At 37.6% G+C, this 18,509-nt stretch overlaps 1 protein-coding gene across 1 annotated transcript in view; it reads left to right on the top strand.

Annotated features, from left to right (window-relative positions):
• The first annotated feature begins 347 nt into the window (after positions 1–347).
• Positions 348–18,509, top strand: part of DDX20 (DEAD-box helicase 20) — a 73,745-nt gene continuing 55,583 nt past the window's right edge. The window contains 7 exon segments of the mRNA XM_053706633.1: positions 348–544; positions 1,335–1,429; positions 2,340–2,508; positions 6,686–6,800; positions 6,892–7,034; positions 7,201–7,339; positions 8,027–8,085. Coding sequence (XP_053562608.1) covers positions 361–544; positions 1,335–1,429; positions 2,340–2,508; positions 6,686–6,800; positions 6,892–7,034; positions 7,201–7,339; positions 8,027–8,085 — 904 coding nt within the window. The 5' untranslated portion in view covers positions 348–360.

The following is an 18,509-nucleotide window of genomic DNA, read 5'->3' as shown; positions in this document are numbered from 1 at the left end:
GAAACTACCAGACACGATTAATTAATCTACAAATGCCATAAAAAAAAAAAAGATTAAAATATATAATTTACCTAGGAATTAATTATTTGCCTTTTGCCAGAAAAGGTGGCACTAATTAAAACGGCTGCAAACCGATTCAAAACCTGTTACATAGTATAATATATGTAAAAGAAAGAGTTCAAATGTTATTTATAGTTTGCATCAATTATAGTTATATATTATTTAAATAATAATTTAATATCTATTTGTAGTCCTCAACGCTCTTCAGTTCGAGATCCCACAACCTCAAGATCTGTGTCATTGTCAATGTGAATAATAAAGTTTTGCTTGTTGCTGCGCATCGCCTTGGTGACAGTAAAGATGGCTGCGCACACGCTCGGTACCCGGCCTCGTACCGGGGATGTAATACAGAGCGCTGGAGAGACACAAGACTTTAGCTCATTGCTTCTGTCAAAGCCCGTGTTAGATGGTTTGAAGGCTTCTGGATTTAACAAGCCGTCCCCGATTCAGACCAAGGCTATCCCGCTGGGAAGATGCGGCCTGGGTGAGTGACAAGTGCAGAAACCAGGCTAGAGAGAGGCAAGGGAAGCATGTGACTGGGTAAAACGAACGGAGGGTCTATGATACATTCCTGTGAGAGAAAGGGTGAGGGAGTTGGACTGGAATAGTGTAGAACAAATGTCTGAGAAAAAAATAGGTAGTGATAGAAGGAAAAAATAAGGAAAGTGAGAGGTGATTCCTTGGGAAGTTTTGAGGGAAACACAGTGGGATGTGGCAGATCGAATGGATCCTGGGAGAGAAAAAGCAGTCAGAGACCTGGGATATTTATGGAGGGACCTGGGAGTGAAAGTTATAGTGGACTTAATGGGATAATCATCTGCTAGAGAGGAAAATTGAGGCTGTAAGTAAGAAATAAAAGCCTGGAGGGAACAGAAAGAGGAAAAAGAGGGGGGCCTGGGAGAAAGTTAGGAGAGTACCATAAGAGGCAGGGGGAGATTTGGAAGCAAATTAGAAGAGTGGGGAAAATCTAGAAGCAAATGTAGAGACACTGGGAAAATCTTGAAGCAGAGAGGGGGGCAGATATGAAGTAAGAGGAAAGAGGTAGATAACCTGGGAGAAAGTGAGAGAAGAGGGGGAGGAGAAAATGAGGAGTGGGGGGAATCTGGGAGGAAATGAAGGGAGAGGAAAGGTAAACATCGGAAGAAGAGAGTAGAGGAGAGAAAACCCGGGTTATGCAAACATAGGCCTAACATTTTTACTACTTACTAAACGTTCATTATTGTTTGCAGCATGGAAAGAAAACATGTTATAAATACTTAATTCTTTTTTTCCAGATCTTATAGTTCAAGCAAAGTCCGGCACAGGGAAGACATGTGTGTTCTCCACAGTTGCATTAGATTCTTTGATTCTGGAAAATACAGCAACTCAGGTTTGTTCTTTATACAATTATAGTTGGACTTCAAATCCCCAACTTCCCCATACCTTTCCCCAGTGTCCCATCAATGCAATGCATTAACTGGGCATTTGTTTGCTATTACAATGTTTCATGTACATTTTGCATTTGTGTAATAAGAATGTAGCAGCTCAAACATGTGGCTTGATGTGACACATATTAAAATGATTACGTTTGTGCCTATATATTAGGGCTGACATGGTAGAACTTTTTCAACTTGTGAATACCATGCAGAGTAAGTGCTTGATCCAGGAGTGTGCTGGGGTATGGGGAAGTGCAGGCTAGGAAGAAATGTAGTCCCGGTGCTGTAAGTAGCTTTTCCTTGTAACAAACCTGCATGTGCAGTCCTCATGCACCAAGCACAATGAAGCATTGTCTTTCTGTTCACCTTTTGCCTCCTGGGAGCTGAAACCACTGTGCTTTCAACTCTTAAAGGGACATGAAACCCAATTTTTTTTTCTCATGATTTAGAAAGAGCATGCAATTTTTAACAACTTTCTAATTTACTTCAATTATCTATTTTGCTTCATTCTCTTGATATCCTTTGCTGAAAAGCATATCTAGTTAGGCTCAGAAGCTGCTGATTGGTAGCTGCACATAGATGCCTTGTGTGATTGGCTCTCCCATGTGCATTGCTATTTCTTAAACAAAAGATATCTAAAACATGAAGCAAATTATATAATAGAAGTAAATTGGAATGATGTTTTAAAATTGTATTCTCTACTTGAATCATGAAAGAACATTTTTGGGTTTAGTGTTCCTTTAAGCTGTGAAGTGACAAAGTGAGCAATGATATTTAGGCATTGCCTTGTTTTATTTTTTTTTCCATGTCAATATTTGCATGCCATAATAATGTGTTTTTTTTCCATTGTTTTTCTTTGTGTAGATATTAGTGCTGGCACCTACACGGGAAATTGCAGTTCAGATACATTCTGTGATTATATCCATCGGTTGCTGCATGGAGGGACTCGAATGCCATGTTTTCATTGGTGGGACACCACTACCCCAAGACAAAGTTAGGCTTAAGAAGTGCCACATAGCAGTGGGATCTCCTGGTAATGGATTTTGTAGAGTGTGATGCCATTTTTTACATTTTATATAAAACCATTTATAGATATCTTTGTTACTGAGACCATATATCTTGAATTTTAGTTGGAACAGTCATGGTGTATTTAGAATCTTGTCTCAAAAACTGAATGCAAATACTGTGTGAAACATGGTTATTGACCTATATAACACATAAGTGCCTTCTGAAAGTCAATTCAGTAATATATTATTACAGGTAATCAATTCTATACATTAAAGGACATTCTGCTCAAAATTTAAATGCACATAGATGAATTACATCTTTGGATAGAAACATCTTTAAAATATACATGTATTGGCAAAAATGCTTCTAGTAAAAGTTATCACTGTTTACGTGTTAACATTTTTTCTCTGCACGTGCATGTGAAACATAGATACTCCCAGTGCACCAGCATATTAAATACTGCAGCTGCTAAAATCACCAGTGGGCTTGCATCATGTGAGCAATTGGCAAATTAAATCATTGCCAGATGATTCAAGCACCTTTAGGCTCTCTGAGCAAGTGCTGTGTTTAAATTGATGTTGCATGGTGCATACTAAAATACACTTTTGAAACCGCTATAGCTTTTATTAGAAGCATTTTTGCTAATGCATGTATATAACAAAAATGCTTCTATTCGAAACTGAAATACATCTATGTGGATTCCAATTTTAGCTGGAATGTACCTTTAACCCCTTAATGACCGGACCATTTTTAAATTTTCTTACCCTTAATGACAATGGCTATTTTTACATTTCTGCAGTGTTTGTGTTTAGCTGTAATTTTCCTCTTACTCATTTACTGTACCCACACATATTATATACCGTTTTTCTCGCCATAAAATGGACTTTCTAAAGATACCATTATTTTCATCATATCTTATAATTTACAAAAAAAAAAAAAGATAAAATATGAGGAAAAAATGGAAAAAAACACGCTTTTTCTAACTTTGACCCCCAAAATCTGTTACACATCTACAACCACCAAAAAACACCCTTGCTAAATAGTTTCTAAATTTTGTCCTGAGTTTAGAAATACCCAATGTTTACACATTCTTTGCTTTTTTTGCAATTTATGGAGCAATAAATACAAGTAGCACTTTGCTATTTCCAAACCACTTTTTTTCAAAATAAGCGCTAGTTACTTTGGAACCCTGATATCTGTCAGGAATACCTGAATATCCCTTGACATGTATATATTTTTTTTTAGAAGACAACCCAAAGTATTGATCTAGGCCCATTTTGGTATATTTCATGCCACCATTTCACCGCCAAATGCGATAAAAAAAAAAAAAAAAAGTTAACTATTTCACAAATTTTATCACAAACTTTAGGTTTCCCACTGAAATTATTTACAAACAGCTTCTGCAATTATGGCACAAATGGTTGTAAATGCTTCTCTGGGATCCCCTTTTTTCAGAAATAACAGACTTATATGGCTTTGGGGTTGCTTTTTGGTAATTAGAAGACAGCTAAATGCCGCTGCGCACCACACGTGTTTTATGCCCAGGAGTGAAGGGGTTAATTAGGGAGCTTGTAGGGAGCTTGTAGGGTTAATTTTAGCTTTAGTGTAGTGTAGTAGACAACCCCAAGTATTGATCTAGGCCCATTTTGGTATATTTTATGTCATCATTTCACCGCCAAATGCGAGCAAATAAAAAAAAAAAACTTTACATTTTTCACAATTTTAGGTTTCTCACTGAAATTATTTACAAACAGCTTGTGCTATTATGGCAGAAATTGTTGTAAAAGCTTCTCTGGGATCCCCTTTGTTCAGAAATAGCAGACTTATATGGCTTTGGCGTTGCTTTTTGGTAATTAGAAGGCCGCTAAATGCTGCTGCGCACCACACGTGAATTATGCCCAGCAGTGAAGGGGTTAAATAAGGTAGCTTTTAGGGAGCTTGCAGGGTTAATTTTAGAGATCAGCCTCCCACCTTACACATCCCACCCCCTGATCCCTCCCAAACAGCTCTCTTCCCTCCCCCACCCCACAATTGTTACCGCCATCTTAAGTACTGGCAGAAAGTCTGCCAGTACTAAATGAGGTTTTTTTTTTTTTTTTAAATAAAAATAATAAAATCTTTTAGCTGGGATGGGCCCCTGTCTTAGCCCCAACCTCCCTGATCCCCCCTCCAGCTCTCTAACCCTCTCCCCTACCTAATTACCGCCATCTTGGGTACTGGCAGCTGTCTGCCAGTACCCACTTTGGCCCCAAAAAAACAAAGTATTTTTATTTTATTTTTCAATTAACTCTTTCTGTAGTGTAGCAGCCCCTCCACAATACCCCCACAATAACCCCACCCCCCTCCCCCTCCCAGATCCATTTATATTTGATTTTTTTTTTTTTTTTTTTACCTTTCCCTGGTTTTTTGCCCTCATTGGTGTCAGTGTGGCTAATGCGCGCGCTGTGCACGTACACTATGTTCACGTGCACGCGCGTCTCGTGCGCACGCACGCTCCCTCCCACCCGGACAACGGCACCATCACTACCGGTGCAGAGAGGGCCACAGAGTGGCTCTCTCTGCATCAGAGGCTTGTAAAGGGGTATTGCAGGATGCCTCCATATTGAGGCATCACTGCAATACCCTCAGAGCTGCTGGAAGCGATTGTGATCACTTCCAGCACTCTGTTAGACAACTGACGTACCAGGATGTGGAAGGGAAAATGCATGGGTGTAAAGATTGCATGATATCTGTTGGTTTATTTTTTTATTTTTTTTAGCTTCCTCTTTCCACATTAGCTTGGCTAGTCGTGTTAAAAGTTCACGGTACTCCCTTTTTTTAACATCATGTTACCATTTTATTTTCATTTTTGCCTAAAATCTGAAGTATAGGCTATTTAAATTTCAACTGAAACTATTACAGCAGTATCAACTGCGTACTTCATACTAATCCCTATTGGGTAATATGCTTTGTACAAATGTTTGTTGGTTGAAAGGTACAATGAACATTCCTACCTATCCATACGCATTTTACATTTTAACAATTGTTACTTAGAGGCTGAATTATCAAAGGTCTTGCGGATCTGATCTAACAGTGCGGATCCGCAAGACCTCGCTGAATGCAGAGAGCAATATGCTCTCCGTATTCAGCATTGCACCAGCAGCTTACAAGAGCTGCTGGTGCAACGCCGCCCTCTGCAGACTCGCGGACAATGGGCCGCCAGCAGGGGGTGTCAGTCAACCCAATCGTACTTGATTGGTTTGAATTCCGGCGATTCCTGACGTCCTGCTCAGAGCAGGTGGACAGGGTTATGGAGCAGCGGTCTTTGTGACCGCTGCTTCATAACTGCTGTTTCTGGCGAGTCTGAAGACTCGCCAAAAACACTGGCCCACAAGCTCTTTACGGAGCTTGATAAATGGGCCTCTTAATATGCTTTACATGAAAAAAAATATCCAGCATTATTAAAGTCTGCTCTTTGATATGGAAGATATAAGAATGTTGATTACTTTGTCCCTTTTAATCACGAAATTCGCAATATGGCATTTTTTTACAAATAAGTATATTCACGTTCTAACAATTAGTTTATATTCTTGCTTTATGTGCAAAAGTAATGTTTACAACAATAACTATTTCTGTATGTAATAAGGCTTGTTTTCTATGTTGATTATTTACAATATTTACAACTCACGCCAGTCTTTTGAAATGTTAAAATTGTTCTCAGATGGCTCAGTTTTGGGTGAAGCGGCTATCTGCTTGCTGCATTTTGTAAAAATACACTCTTCATTAATGATGGGCTTCCATATGGTGGTGTAGCTCTCATTTTTTTTTTATCTGCCAATATTCATTATTAAAGGGACAGTGAACCTAATTTTTTTTTTCTTTCATGATTCAGATAGAGCATGCAATTTTAAGCAACTTTCTAATTTACTCCTATTACATGTAAGTTTAGATGCCGGCCTATTTTTGGTGAACAACCTGGGTTGTTCTTGATGATTGGTGTATAAATTCATCCACCAATGAACAAGTGCTTTCCAGGGTACTGAACCAAACAAATAGCTTAGATGCCTTTTTCAAATAAAGATAGCAAGAGAACGAATACAAAATTGATAATAGGAGTAAATTAGAAAGTTGCTTAAAATTGCACGCTCTATCTGAATCATGAAAGAAAAAATGTGGGTTCAGTGTCTCTTTAACAACCTTTGTAATAATTATATTTATTGTAGGGAGAATAAAGCAGTTGATAGAAATTGGCTACCTTAACACATCCAGCATTCGCCTTTTTATCCTTGATGAAGCTGACAAGCTTCTGGAAGAAGGGAGCTTCCAGGAGCAAATTAAGTAAGTAAATTAATATGAACAGTCTTTGTTTTATGTGTGTTATCCATAAACGTGACGTGTTTTATTTCTGTTTTCTGCCACCTTTCATAAGCTGGATTTACTCATCCCTTCCTGCAAATAAACAGATGCTGGCTCTTTCAGCAACTTATCCAGAATCCTTAGCAAGAGCTCTGACAAGATACATGAGGGAGCCAACGTTTGTACGGCTGAATGTATCCGATCCCAGCCTGCTTGGTATGTATCTTGGAGATGAGCTTTATCTAAACTTTGGCCAGATTGATTTTATTTTATTATTCTGTTTTTTGTTGTTGTTTTTTTTATTAAAAATAAATTATTTTTATTTTTTTATATTTATTTTAATAATTTGCAGTTGTGTTGTTGTTGTTGTTGTTATGCACAGGCCTGAAACAGTATTTAAAAGTGGTGAATTCACACCCACTGCCACACAAAATCTTTGAGGAGAAGGTACAGCATTTACAAGAGCTGTTTAGCAGAATTCCATTTAATCAAGCTTTGGTATTCTCCAATCTACATAGCAGGTAAACATGTATATAGTATCTGCTTAACTCAAAATGCTTAAAGGAATAGTCTAGTCAAAATTAAACTTTCATGATTCAGATAGAGCATGCAGTTTTAAGCAACTTTCTAATTTACTCCTATTAATTTGTCTTTGTTAATTTGGGATCTTTATTTGAATGTAAGCTTAGGATCCGGGCCATTTTTGGTTCAGCACCTGGGTAGCGCTTGTTGATTGGTGGCTACATTTAGACACCAATCAGAAAGTGCTACCCAGGTCCTGAACCAAAAATGGTCCGGCTCCTATGCTTACATTCCTGCTTTTTCATATAAAGATATCAAGAGAACAAAGAAAAATTGATAATAGTAGTAAATTATAAAAAAAAACTTGCATGCTCTATCTGAATCATGAAAGTTTTTAATTTTGATTATGCTATTCCTTTAACTGTATTTATGCAAAATGTTTCAGGTAAAAACTCATTATGAAAACACCTATTGTTAAACCTATGAATGTTTATGTCAATGCAGCTACATCTAAACACAAGCAAACAACTGGTATCTATATTCACATATTACCAAAAATGTAACTACAATCAATGCAATCCCAGAGAATATTCATAATTTAGTTATTAAGATATAGCCATAGATTATACTATTTATTTTTTTGTTTTTATATCTCTGCTTTTTTTTTTTTTTTTTTTTTTTTAAAGGGCTCAGCATTTGGCAGATATTCTTACATCTAAAGGCTTCCCAGCTGTGTGTATTTCTGGTAAGTATTTCAGTGTCCCTTTTATAAAAGGGAGGTTGAGAATTACCTTGTTTTTCAAAAATGTATTCTGTTTGGTTTGTCTTATTTATAAAGCTCTCGACACAAACACGTAATTAAAAACAATTATGCTTATCTGATAAATTCATTTTTCTTTCATGTAATTAGCAAGAGTCCATGAGCTAGTGACGTATGGGATATACATTCCTACCAGGAGGGGCAAATTTTCCCAAACCTCAAAATGCCTACAAATACACCCCTCACCACACCCACAAATCAGTTTTACAAACTTTGCCTCCTATGGAGGTGGTGAAGTAAGTTTGTGCTAGATTCTACGTTGACATGCGCTCCGCAGCAGGTTGGAGCCCGGTTTTCCTTTCAGCGTGCAGGGAATGTCAGAGGGATGTGAGGAGAGTATTGCCTATTTGAATTCAATGATCTCCTTCTACGGGGTCTATTTCATAGGTTCTCTGTTATCGGTCGTAGAGATTCATCTCTTACCTCCCTTTTCAGATCGACGATATACTCTTTTATATATATATATATATAATATATATATATATATATATATATATATATATATATATATATATATATATACCATTACCTCTGCTGATTTTCGTTTCAGTACTGGTTTGGCTTTCTACAACATGTAGATGAGTGTCCTGGGGTAAGTAAATCTTATTTTCTGTGACACTCTAAGCTATGGTTAGGCACTTTTTTATAAAGTTCTAAATATATGTATTCAAACATTTATTTGCCTTGACTCAGGATGTTCAACATTCCTTATTTCAGACAGTCAGTTTGATATTTGGGATAATGCATTTGAATAAATCAATTTTTTTCTTACCTTAAAATTTGACTTTTCCCTGTGGGCTGTTAGGGTCGCGGGGGCTGAAAATGCTTCATTTTATTGCGTCATTCTTGGCCGCGGACTTTTTTGGCGCAAAATGTTTTTTCTGTTTCCGGCGTCATACGTGTCGCCGGAAGTTGCGTAATTTTTTACGTTCTTTTGCGCCAAAAGTGTCGGCGTTCCGGATGTGGCGTCATTTTTGGCGCCAAAAGCATTTAGGCGCCAAATAATGTGGGCGTCTTATTTGGCGATAAAAAAATATGGGCGTCACTTTTGTCTCCACATTATTTAAGTCTCATTTTTTATTGCTTCTAGTTGCTAGAAGCTTGTTCACTGGCATTTTTTCCCATTCCTGAAACTGTCATTTAAGGAATTTGATCAATTTTGCTTTATATGTTTTTTCTATTACATATTGCAAGATGTCCCACGTTGAAACTGAGTCAGAAGATACTTCTGGAAAATCGCTGCCTGGTGCTGGAGCTATCAAAGCTAAGTGTATCTGCTGTAAACTTTTGGTAGCTGTTCCTCCAGCTGTTGTTTGTATTGAATGTCATGACAAACTTGTTAATGCAGATAATATTTCCTTTAGTAAAGTTACATTACCTGTTGCTGTTCCGTCAACATCTAATACTCAGAGTGTTCCTGATAACATAAGAGATTTTGTTTCTAAATCCATTAAGAAGGCTATGTCTGTTATTCCTCCTTCTAGTAAACGTAATAAGTCTTTTAAAACTTCTCATTGTTCAGATGAATTTTTAAATGAACATCATCATTCTGATTCTGATAATGGTTCTTCTGGTTCAGAGGATTCTGTCTCAGAGGTTGATGCTGATAAATCTTCATATTTATTTAAAATGGAATTTATTCGTTCTTTACTTAAAGAAGTCCTAATTGCATTAGATATTGAGGATTCTGGTCCTCTTGATACTAAATCTAAACGTTTAGATAAGGTTTTTAAATCTCCTGTAGTTATTCCAGAAGTTTTTCCTGTTCCTGGTGCTATTTCTGAAGTAATTTCCAGGGAATGGAATAATTTGGGTAATTCATTTACTCCTTCTAAACGTTTTAAGCAATTATATCCTGTGCCATCTGACAGATTAGAGTTTTGGGACAAAATCCCTAAGGTTGATGGGGCTGTCTCTACTCTTGCTAAGCGTACTACTATTCCTACGGCAGATGGTACTTCCTTTAAGGATCCTTTAGATAGGAAAATTGAATCCTTTCTAAGAAAAGCTTACTTGTGTTCAGGTAATCTTCTTAGACCTGCTATATCTTTGGCGGATGTTGCTGCAGCTTCAACTTTTTGGTTGGAAGCTTTAGCGCAACAAGTAACAGATCACAATTCTCATAGCATTATTATTCTTCTTCAACATGCTAATAATTTTATTTGTGATGCCATCTTTGATATTATTAGAGTTGATGTCAGGTATATGTCTCTAGCTATTTTAGCTAGAAGAGCTTTATGGCTTAAAACTTGGAATGCTGATATGTCTTCTAAGTCTACTCTGCTTTCCCTTTCTTTCCAGGGTAATAAATGATTTGGTTCTCAGTTGGATTCTATTATCTCAACTGTTACTGGAGGGAAAGGAACTTTTTTACCACAGGATAAAAAATCTAAAGGTAAATTTAGGTCTAATAATCGTTTTCGTTCCTTTCGTCACAACAAGGAACAAAAGCCTGATCCTTCATCCTCAGGAGCGGTATCAGTTTGGAAACCATCTCCAGTCTGGAATAAATCCAAGCCTTTTAGAAAATCAAAGCCAGCTCCCAAGTCCACATGAAGGTGCGGCCCTCATTTCAGCTCAGCTGGTAGGGGGCAGATTGCGTTTTTTCAAAGAAATTTGGATCAATTCCGTTTATCTTTGGATTCAGAACATTGTTTCAGAAGGGTACAGAATTGGCTTCAAGATAAGGCCTCCTGCAAAGAGATTTTTTCTTTCCCGTGTCCCAGTAAATCCAGCGAAGGCTCAAGCATTTCTGAAATGTGTTTCAGATCTAGAGTTGGCTGGAGTAATTATGCCAGTTCCAGTTCTGGAACAGGGGCTGGGGTTTTATTGAAATCTCTTCATTGTACCAAAGAAGGAGAATTCCTTCAGACCAGTTCTGGATCTAAAAATATTGAATCGTTATGTAAGGATACCAACATTCAAAATGGTAACTGTAAGGACTATCCTGCCTTTTGTTCAGCAAGGGCATTATATGTCTACAATAGATTTACAGGATGCATATCTGCATATTCCGATTCATCCAGATCACTATCAGTTTCTGAGATTCTCTTTCCTAGACAAGCATTACCAGTTTGTGGCTCTGCCGTTCGGCCTAGCAACAGCTCCAAGAATTTTTACAAAGGTTCTCGGTGCCCTTCTGTCTGTAATCAGAGAACAGGGTATTGTGGTATTTCCTTATTTGGACGATATCTTGGTACTTGCTCAGTCTTCACATTTAGCAGAATCTCATACGAATCGACTTGTGTTGTTTCTTCAAGATCATGGTTGGAGGATCAATTTACTAAAAAGTTCATTGATTCCTCAGACAAGGGTAACCTTTTTGGGTTTCCAGATAGATTCAGTGTCCATGACTCTATCTTTGACAGACAAGAGACGTCTAAAATTGATATCAGCTTGTCGAAACCTTCAGTCACAATCATTCCCTTCGGTAGCCTTATGCATGGAAATTCTAGGTCTTATGACTGCTGCATCGGACGCGATCCCCTTTGCTCGTTTTCACATGCGACCGCTTCAGCTTTGTATGCTGAACCAGTGGTGCAGGGATTACACAAAGATATCTCAATTAATATCTTTAAAACCGATTGTACGACACTCTCTGACGTGGTGGACAGATCACCATCGTTTAGTTCAGGGTGCTTCTTTTGTTCTTCCGACCTGGACTGTAATTTCAACAGATGCAAGTCTTACAGGTTGGGGAGCTGTGTGGGGATCTCTGACGGCACAAGGGGTTTGGGAATCTCAGGAGGTGAGATTACCAATCAATATTTTGGAACTCCGTTCAATTTTCAGAGCTCTTCAGTCTTGGCCTCTTCTAAAGAGAGAATCGTTCATTTGTTTTCAGGCAGACAATGTCACAACTGTGGCATACATCAATCATCAAGGAGGGACTCACAGTCCTCTGGCTATGAAAGAAGTATCTCGAATTCTGGTTTGGGCGGAATCCAGCTCCTGTCTAGTTTCTGCGGTTCATATCCCAGGTATAGACAATTGGGAAGCGGATTATCTCAGTCGCCAAACGTTGCATCCGGGCGAATAGTCTCTTCACCCAGAGGTATTTCTTCAGATTGTTCAAATGTGGGGACTTCCAGAAATAGATCTGATGGCCTCTCATCTAAACAAGAAACTTCCCAGGTATCTGTCCAGATCCAGGGATCCTCAAGCGGAAGCAGTGGATGCATTGTCACTTCCTTGGAAGTATCATCCTGCCTATATCTTTCCGCCTCTAGTTCTTCTTCCAAGAGTAATCTCCAAGATTCTGAAGGAATGCTCGTTTGTTCTGCTGGTGGCTCCAGCATGGCCTCACAGGTTTTGGTATGCGGATCTTGTCCGGATGGCCTCTTGCCAACCGTGGACTCTTCCGTTAAGACCAGACCTTCTGTCGCAAGGTCCTTTTTTCCATCAGGATCTCAAATCCTTAAATTTAAAGGTATGGAGATTGAACGCTTGATTCTTAGTCAAAGAGGTTTCTCTGACTCTGTGATTAATACTATGTTACAGGCTCGTAAATCCGTATCTAGGGAGATATATTATAGAGTCTGGAAGACTTATATTTCTTGGTGTCTTTCTCATCATTTTTCCTGGCATTCTTTTAGAATTCCGAGAATTTTACAGTTTCTTCAGGATGGTTTGGATAAAGGTTTGTCTGCAAGTTCTGTGAAAGGACAAATCTCTGCTCTTTCTGTTCTTTTTCACAGAAAGATTGCTAATCTTCCTGATATTCATTGTTTTGTACAAGCTTTGGTTCGTATAAAGCCTGTCATTAAGTCAATTTCTCCTCCTTGGAGTTTGAATTTGGTTCTGGGGGCTCTTCAAGCTCCTCCGTTTGAACCTATGCATTCATTGGACATTAAATTACTTTCTTGGAAAGTTTTCTTCCTTTTGGCCATCTCTTCTGCCAGAAGAGTTTCTGAATTATCTGCTCTTTCTTGTGAGTCTCCTTTTCTGATTTTTCATCAGGATAAGGCGGTGTTGCGAACTTCTTTTAAATTTTTACCTAAGGTTGTGAATTCTAACAACATTAGTAGAGAAATTGTAGTTCCTTCATTATGTCCTAATCCTAAGAATTCTAAGGAGAAATCATTGCATTCTTTGGATGTAGTTAGAGCTTTGAAATATTATGTTGAAGCTACTAAGACTTTCCGAAAGACTTCTAGTCTATTTGTTATCTTTTCCGGTTCTAGGAAAGGTCAGAAGGCCTCTGCCATTTCTTTGGCATCTTGGTTGAAATCTTTAATTCATCATGCTTATGTCGAGTCGGGTAAAACTCCGCCTCAAAGGATTACAGCTCATTCTACTAGGTCAGTTTCTACTTCCTGGGCGTTTAGGAATGAAGCTTCGGTTGATCAGATTTGCAAAGCAGCAACTTGGTCTTCTTTGCATACTTTTAATAAATTCTACAATTTTGATGTGTTTTTTTCTTCTGAAGCTGTTTTTGGTAGAAAAGTACTTCAGGCAGCTGTTTCAGTTTGAATCTTCTGCTTATAATTTCAGTTTTTTTCATTATAAAATTGAAACTTTATTTTGGGTGTGGATTATTTTTCAGCGGAATTGGCTGTCTTTATTTTATCCCTCCCTCTCTAGTGACTCTTGCGTGGAAAGATCCACATCTTGGGTAATCATTATCCCATACGTCACTAGCTCATGGACTCTTGCTAATTACATGAAAGAAAACATAATTTATGTAAGAACTTACCTGATAAATTCATTTCTTTCATATTAGCAAGAGTCCATGAGGCCCATCCTTTTTATGGTTGTTATGATTTTTTTTGTATAAAGCACAATTATTCCAATTCCTTATTTTTTATGCTTTCGCACTTTTTTCTTATCACCCCACTTCTTGGCTATTCGTTAAACTGAATTGTGGGTGTGGTGAGGGGTGTATTTATAGGCATTTTGAGGTTTGGGAAACTTTGCCCCTCCTGGTAGGAATGTATATCCCATACGTCACTAGCTCATGGACTCTTGCTAATATGAAAGAAATGAATTTATCAGGTAAGTTCTTACATAAATTATGTTTTTTCATGATGGTGAGAACCCATGAGCCATCACATGTGAGATTAAAGGGACACCAGCGGGTAATACTTTATAAACCCATTAGCTTGGCAAAGCAATGCAACTCTCTATGGCAGTGAAGCAGTTAATTTACAAACTTTGCCAGCTCTCTGCCATTAGGTAAGTGGCATTTGCTAACACTTGGCATCTGTAGGGTTAATAAAGTATTACCCGCTGGTGTTTTAGAGTCACTCTTATTGTATGTGCTATCACTTTACATTATATACATCGGACTTTGTCTCCAGTGACTGGACGCAGATAGGAGCACTACTGTGATAGATGCAGTCATACTCACTGGCAACGGCTGATTACTTAATAATAGGTGGTATGAATCAGAGGAAGCTTCTTTCTACTTTTTACTCCTAGAATCAGTTAAAAGATAATATACCTCTCTCTATTAGCGCCTGATTTAGAATACTATAGTTCCTAACTGAAAAAGCCCCCTTGAGCATAAACGGCGCACTGTACGTGCGCAAATCGCGTGACCGTGCAATATCAACTTGTTTCAGTTTGTGGACAATGTGTACAAGATCAGGATGATGTTGGGATAGGAGGGCTCAGGCGGCCATCTCAAAACTGCAGAAGATGAACTTGTAAGTAATTTTATTTACACCCTATATATCCATTCACATTGGGATAATGTTTGCTGTACTAATCGTTGCAAACATTATCTAAATAAGTAGGAACATTTTTTAGGTTGACTTTCCCTTTAAAGTCAAGTCCTACAGGAGGAGGCAAATGTGTGTCAGAGCGACATTTTTTTTTATCCCCACAATTAATTCCTACATGGTCTGTTATCGCGGACTTTATAATCCAATCCTTCTTTACAATGAGGCATAGGTGGAGGATGTTTATGGCGCAGTCAATTTGAGCGCCTGATTTTGTACCGGTTTGGTCCATTTGTACCTAAAGGGCATTATAACAGATGAAGGTCCTGTTAAATTTGTTTACCTCCCTCTCCACTATGTATTATTAATCCTCTCCTACTTAGAAGCGGATTTGTGTAAATCGGCTAGTAACCATAAGATCTGGGTTGGATTTCATATTTAATTTCTATCGGCTATTAAGAACAGCCATTGTTGGTGGATTCAATAGCGTTAAGAGTCAGGCTCTACAGCTTTTCAGTCTTCTATATGTTTAGCTTCTATCGAAGATGCACGTTCCAGGTCTGACAGAATCAAAGGGACTTTTATTTCAGTGTGGATTATACTGGCCAACATGGCGCTTTTATTTTAAGTGCGTTGACAGAGAGGGCGTATTTGTGGGCATGGCCTATTTCAATGCCGACGATCAGCATGAGCTCTCGAATTTACATATCCCATGTTAGTGGCGATCGCACTGCGCTTCTATGCCATTATTTCCTCCTTTTAGTAGGATGTTTGATGTGGGCTAGGTATTAGGGGTCTCCTAATGTGTTTTGTAGGAGGTATATGTGCTGGGACTAGTTTGCGTTCTATGCCGTTATGGAGAGCTTCAATTTAGACATTTTGCTTTATTCTTATGTCTGTGTACAGAGTACCTCTTGGTGGTACTTACATGCCACACAGCTTAATCTGAATTAGTAGGGGTATTTATTAGGGATAGACCAAAATCATTTTTTTCAGGGCTGATACCGATTATTGACCGCCTTTCTGGCAGATAACAGGGGCTGATATTCTATACATTAAAAGTTTTGAAAAATCAACACAATTTCTACACAAATCTGGTATAAACTGAATATGCTTATTAAAATTTAAAAAAAGGAAAAAGCAAAAAAAGTAAACACCTGGGAAAAATAAAGTGCTTTAAAATTAACTTATTAAATGGCTTCCCAAAACAGAAAAATGGCATAAATCCCTTTTAAACTGCACACGGCATGTTCTCCTGTTAAACGGCTTCTGTTTTTTTCCATATATTGCTGCCACTTCACTTAAAAACACGCTCACTTGGTACACTTTACAGATAAGGGTTAAAAGTAAAGTAAAAATATATATATATACTGCCACTTGAGAGAGAAAGAAAAGACATGCTGAAATATCAGTGCTATATTTATTTGCTTTAATTTTTAAAATGTTCATATATTTACTGGATTGCAAATATCTTCCCTGGTACTGAGGAATGGACTATAAGTTTCTTTATTATGTCACTTATGGGCAGTTTTATACATGTGTAACAGTACCACCTAATGGTCAGAGCATTGTTATCCACTGCTAGAGAATAATACTAGTCTCTACTGCATAGCTTTCTACTCAAGGTTTGTTGTTGTGGACATTTAATTGATGTGCCTGAACTATTTTTAAAAAAAAAAAAATTTCTATGCCCATTAAAGGGGAAAATAAAATATTTAAATTAAAAAATCGTCTGCTTTAGTGAAATGTTTTGCAAATGTGTAACATTTATCAGAATGCTGATTTTATGTATTGCTGACCCCTATGAGCAAATCAAAAGTAATTTAGCTCTATGTACTTCAGGAAAACTATGTAGCTTTAAAGGGATAGTAAACCCCAAAATTGTATTTCATGATTCAGATAGAACATACAATTTTAAACAACTTTCCAATTTAATTCTATTATCAAATGTTCTTTATTCTCTTGTTATCCATTGGTGAAGGGACAGCATTGCACTGCTGACAGGAAGCTGAAAATATCTATTTAGCCAATCACAAGAAACAAATGTGTGCAGGCACCAATTAGCAGCAGCTCCCACTAGTGTATGATATGTGCGTATTCTTCTTTTAACAAGGGATACTAAGAGAACGAAGCATATTTGAAAATAGAAGTGAATTTAAAAGCGTTTTAAAATGACATGCTCTATCTGAATCATGCAAGTTTAATTTTGACATTCCTATCCTTTTAAGTGCCACTTAAAGATCACATTTTCCATTTCACAAATCATATATGTTTGTTTATGCATGTCCATCTACAGGCCTGCCATTGGGGGTATGGTAGTTGGTAACTGAACTCCCAGGAACACCTGGGTTTGGACTCTGTTATCAGTGCTATTTTTTATTAGATGCTATGCTATGTCCAGCTTATATGTGCTATAGATGATTTGTGTCGCTTAAAACTACATAGTTACCCTGAAGAACACAGAGCTAAATTTCTTTTGATTTGTCCATATCAGTAATATCGGTAGTTTCTGGCCGATACCAATATTTCAGAAATTCCAAATATTGGCCCTAATAATCGGCCGCTCCAATATATCAGTCTATCCCTAGTATTTATTTAATACTGCCCTATTATTCTCCTACAGTCTCTGGTTTTTGTTACAATATACAGTATTTTATATACTTATTGTTATTTATTATTCTCATTTTTCGATGATTGATCGTTGCTATAGAGACTGTGTCTTTTGCCCAAGATCTGTTTCTACCTTATTTTAGTAAAAATCTTCTTTTCTGAGATTTTGTCGCCATCTTGTGGCGACTTGATGATAAGGCATTTTCTTGCATTGCAATTTTAGCCCTTTCTATAAGAAGTACCTCATACTAAACTTTTAGTATTTCTATAAGGAGGAGATTACCTAGCATTTAGAGAACTTTTTTAAGTTTTTTATTTTTGTCCAAGGTTAGTTTTCCCTAGGACTTTGATAGGTTTCTCCCTATTGTTTATTATCATGTCTATGATTATAATAGTACTTCCTCCCTCTCAAATTGAGGAGTTTTTCTTTTCCTGATAGAAGATTTTCCCTGATAAGGATGAATAAATCCTATATTTTAATATATCTGTTATCTAGATATTTTACTTTTCTCATTACATGGCTGACTAGCCTGGTATATGTTTGATATATTTATTTCTCTTTGTATCATATTCTGATGTGACTATTACTTCTTAGTAAGGGGTTCTGTGTACAGAGTATGGAGGTGTTTTGTAATGTATGTCTGTGACATATTTCCCTGTCTCTCTATTTGCTAGTGTTTTTTAGGACACTATTATGTTTATTTCTATATTTTAAAGAAATATTTTGTTATTTTGCTCATATTGAGTTGATAGACATCTTATGTTAATTTTTTCATATTGAGTGGTTATTTTAGTGTTCAGACGACAGTCTTCCTCCTCCTCTTCCAGGCCGGAGCCATCCAGGACCTCGTGGAAGTCCAGTCAGCCTTGATATAAAGGGGAGAGCCAAGAAGCCTTCCTCTGGTTCTGAACCAGCATTAAGGGACCACCCTGATCCAGTCTCGGATCAAGTGGGGGGCAGGCTTCCTTTTTTCGGCAGTCTTGGACATGCACTGTCCTATCTCCGTGAGTCGTGGGCATAGTATCCCAGGGTTACAGAATAGGATTCAAGTCTTCCCCTTCAAGGGGCAGATTTCT

The sequence above is a fragment of the Bombina bombina genome, chromosome 3 (genome assembly GCF_027579735.1).
Source record: "Bombina bombina isolate aBomBom1 chromosome 3, aBomBom1.pri, whole genome shotgun sequence".
NCBI lineage: Eukaryota > Metazoa > Chordata > Amphibia > Anura > Bombinatoridae > Bombina > Bombina bombina.
Note: the sequence above shows the minus strand (reverse complement) of the source record. Positions and strands in the feature narration are given on the sequence as shown.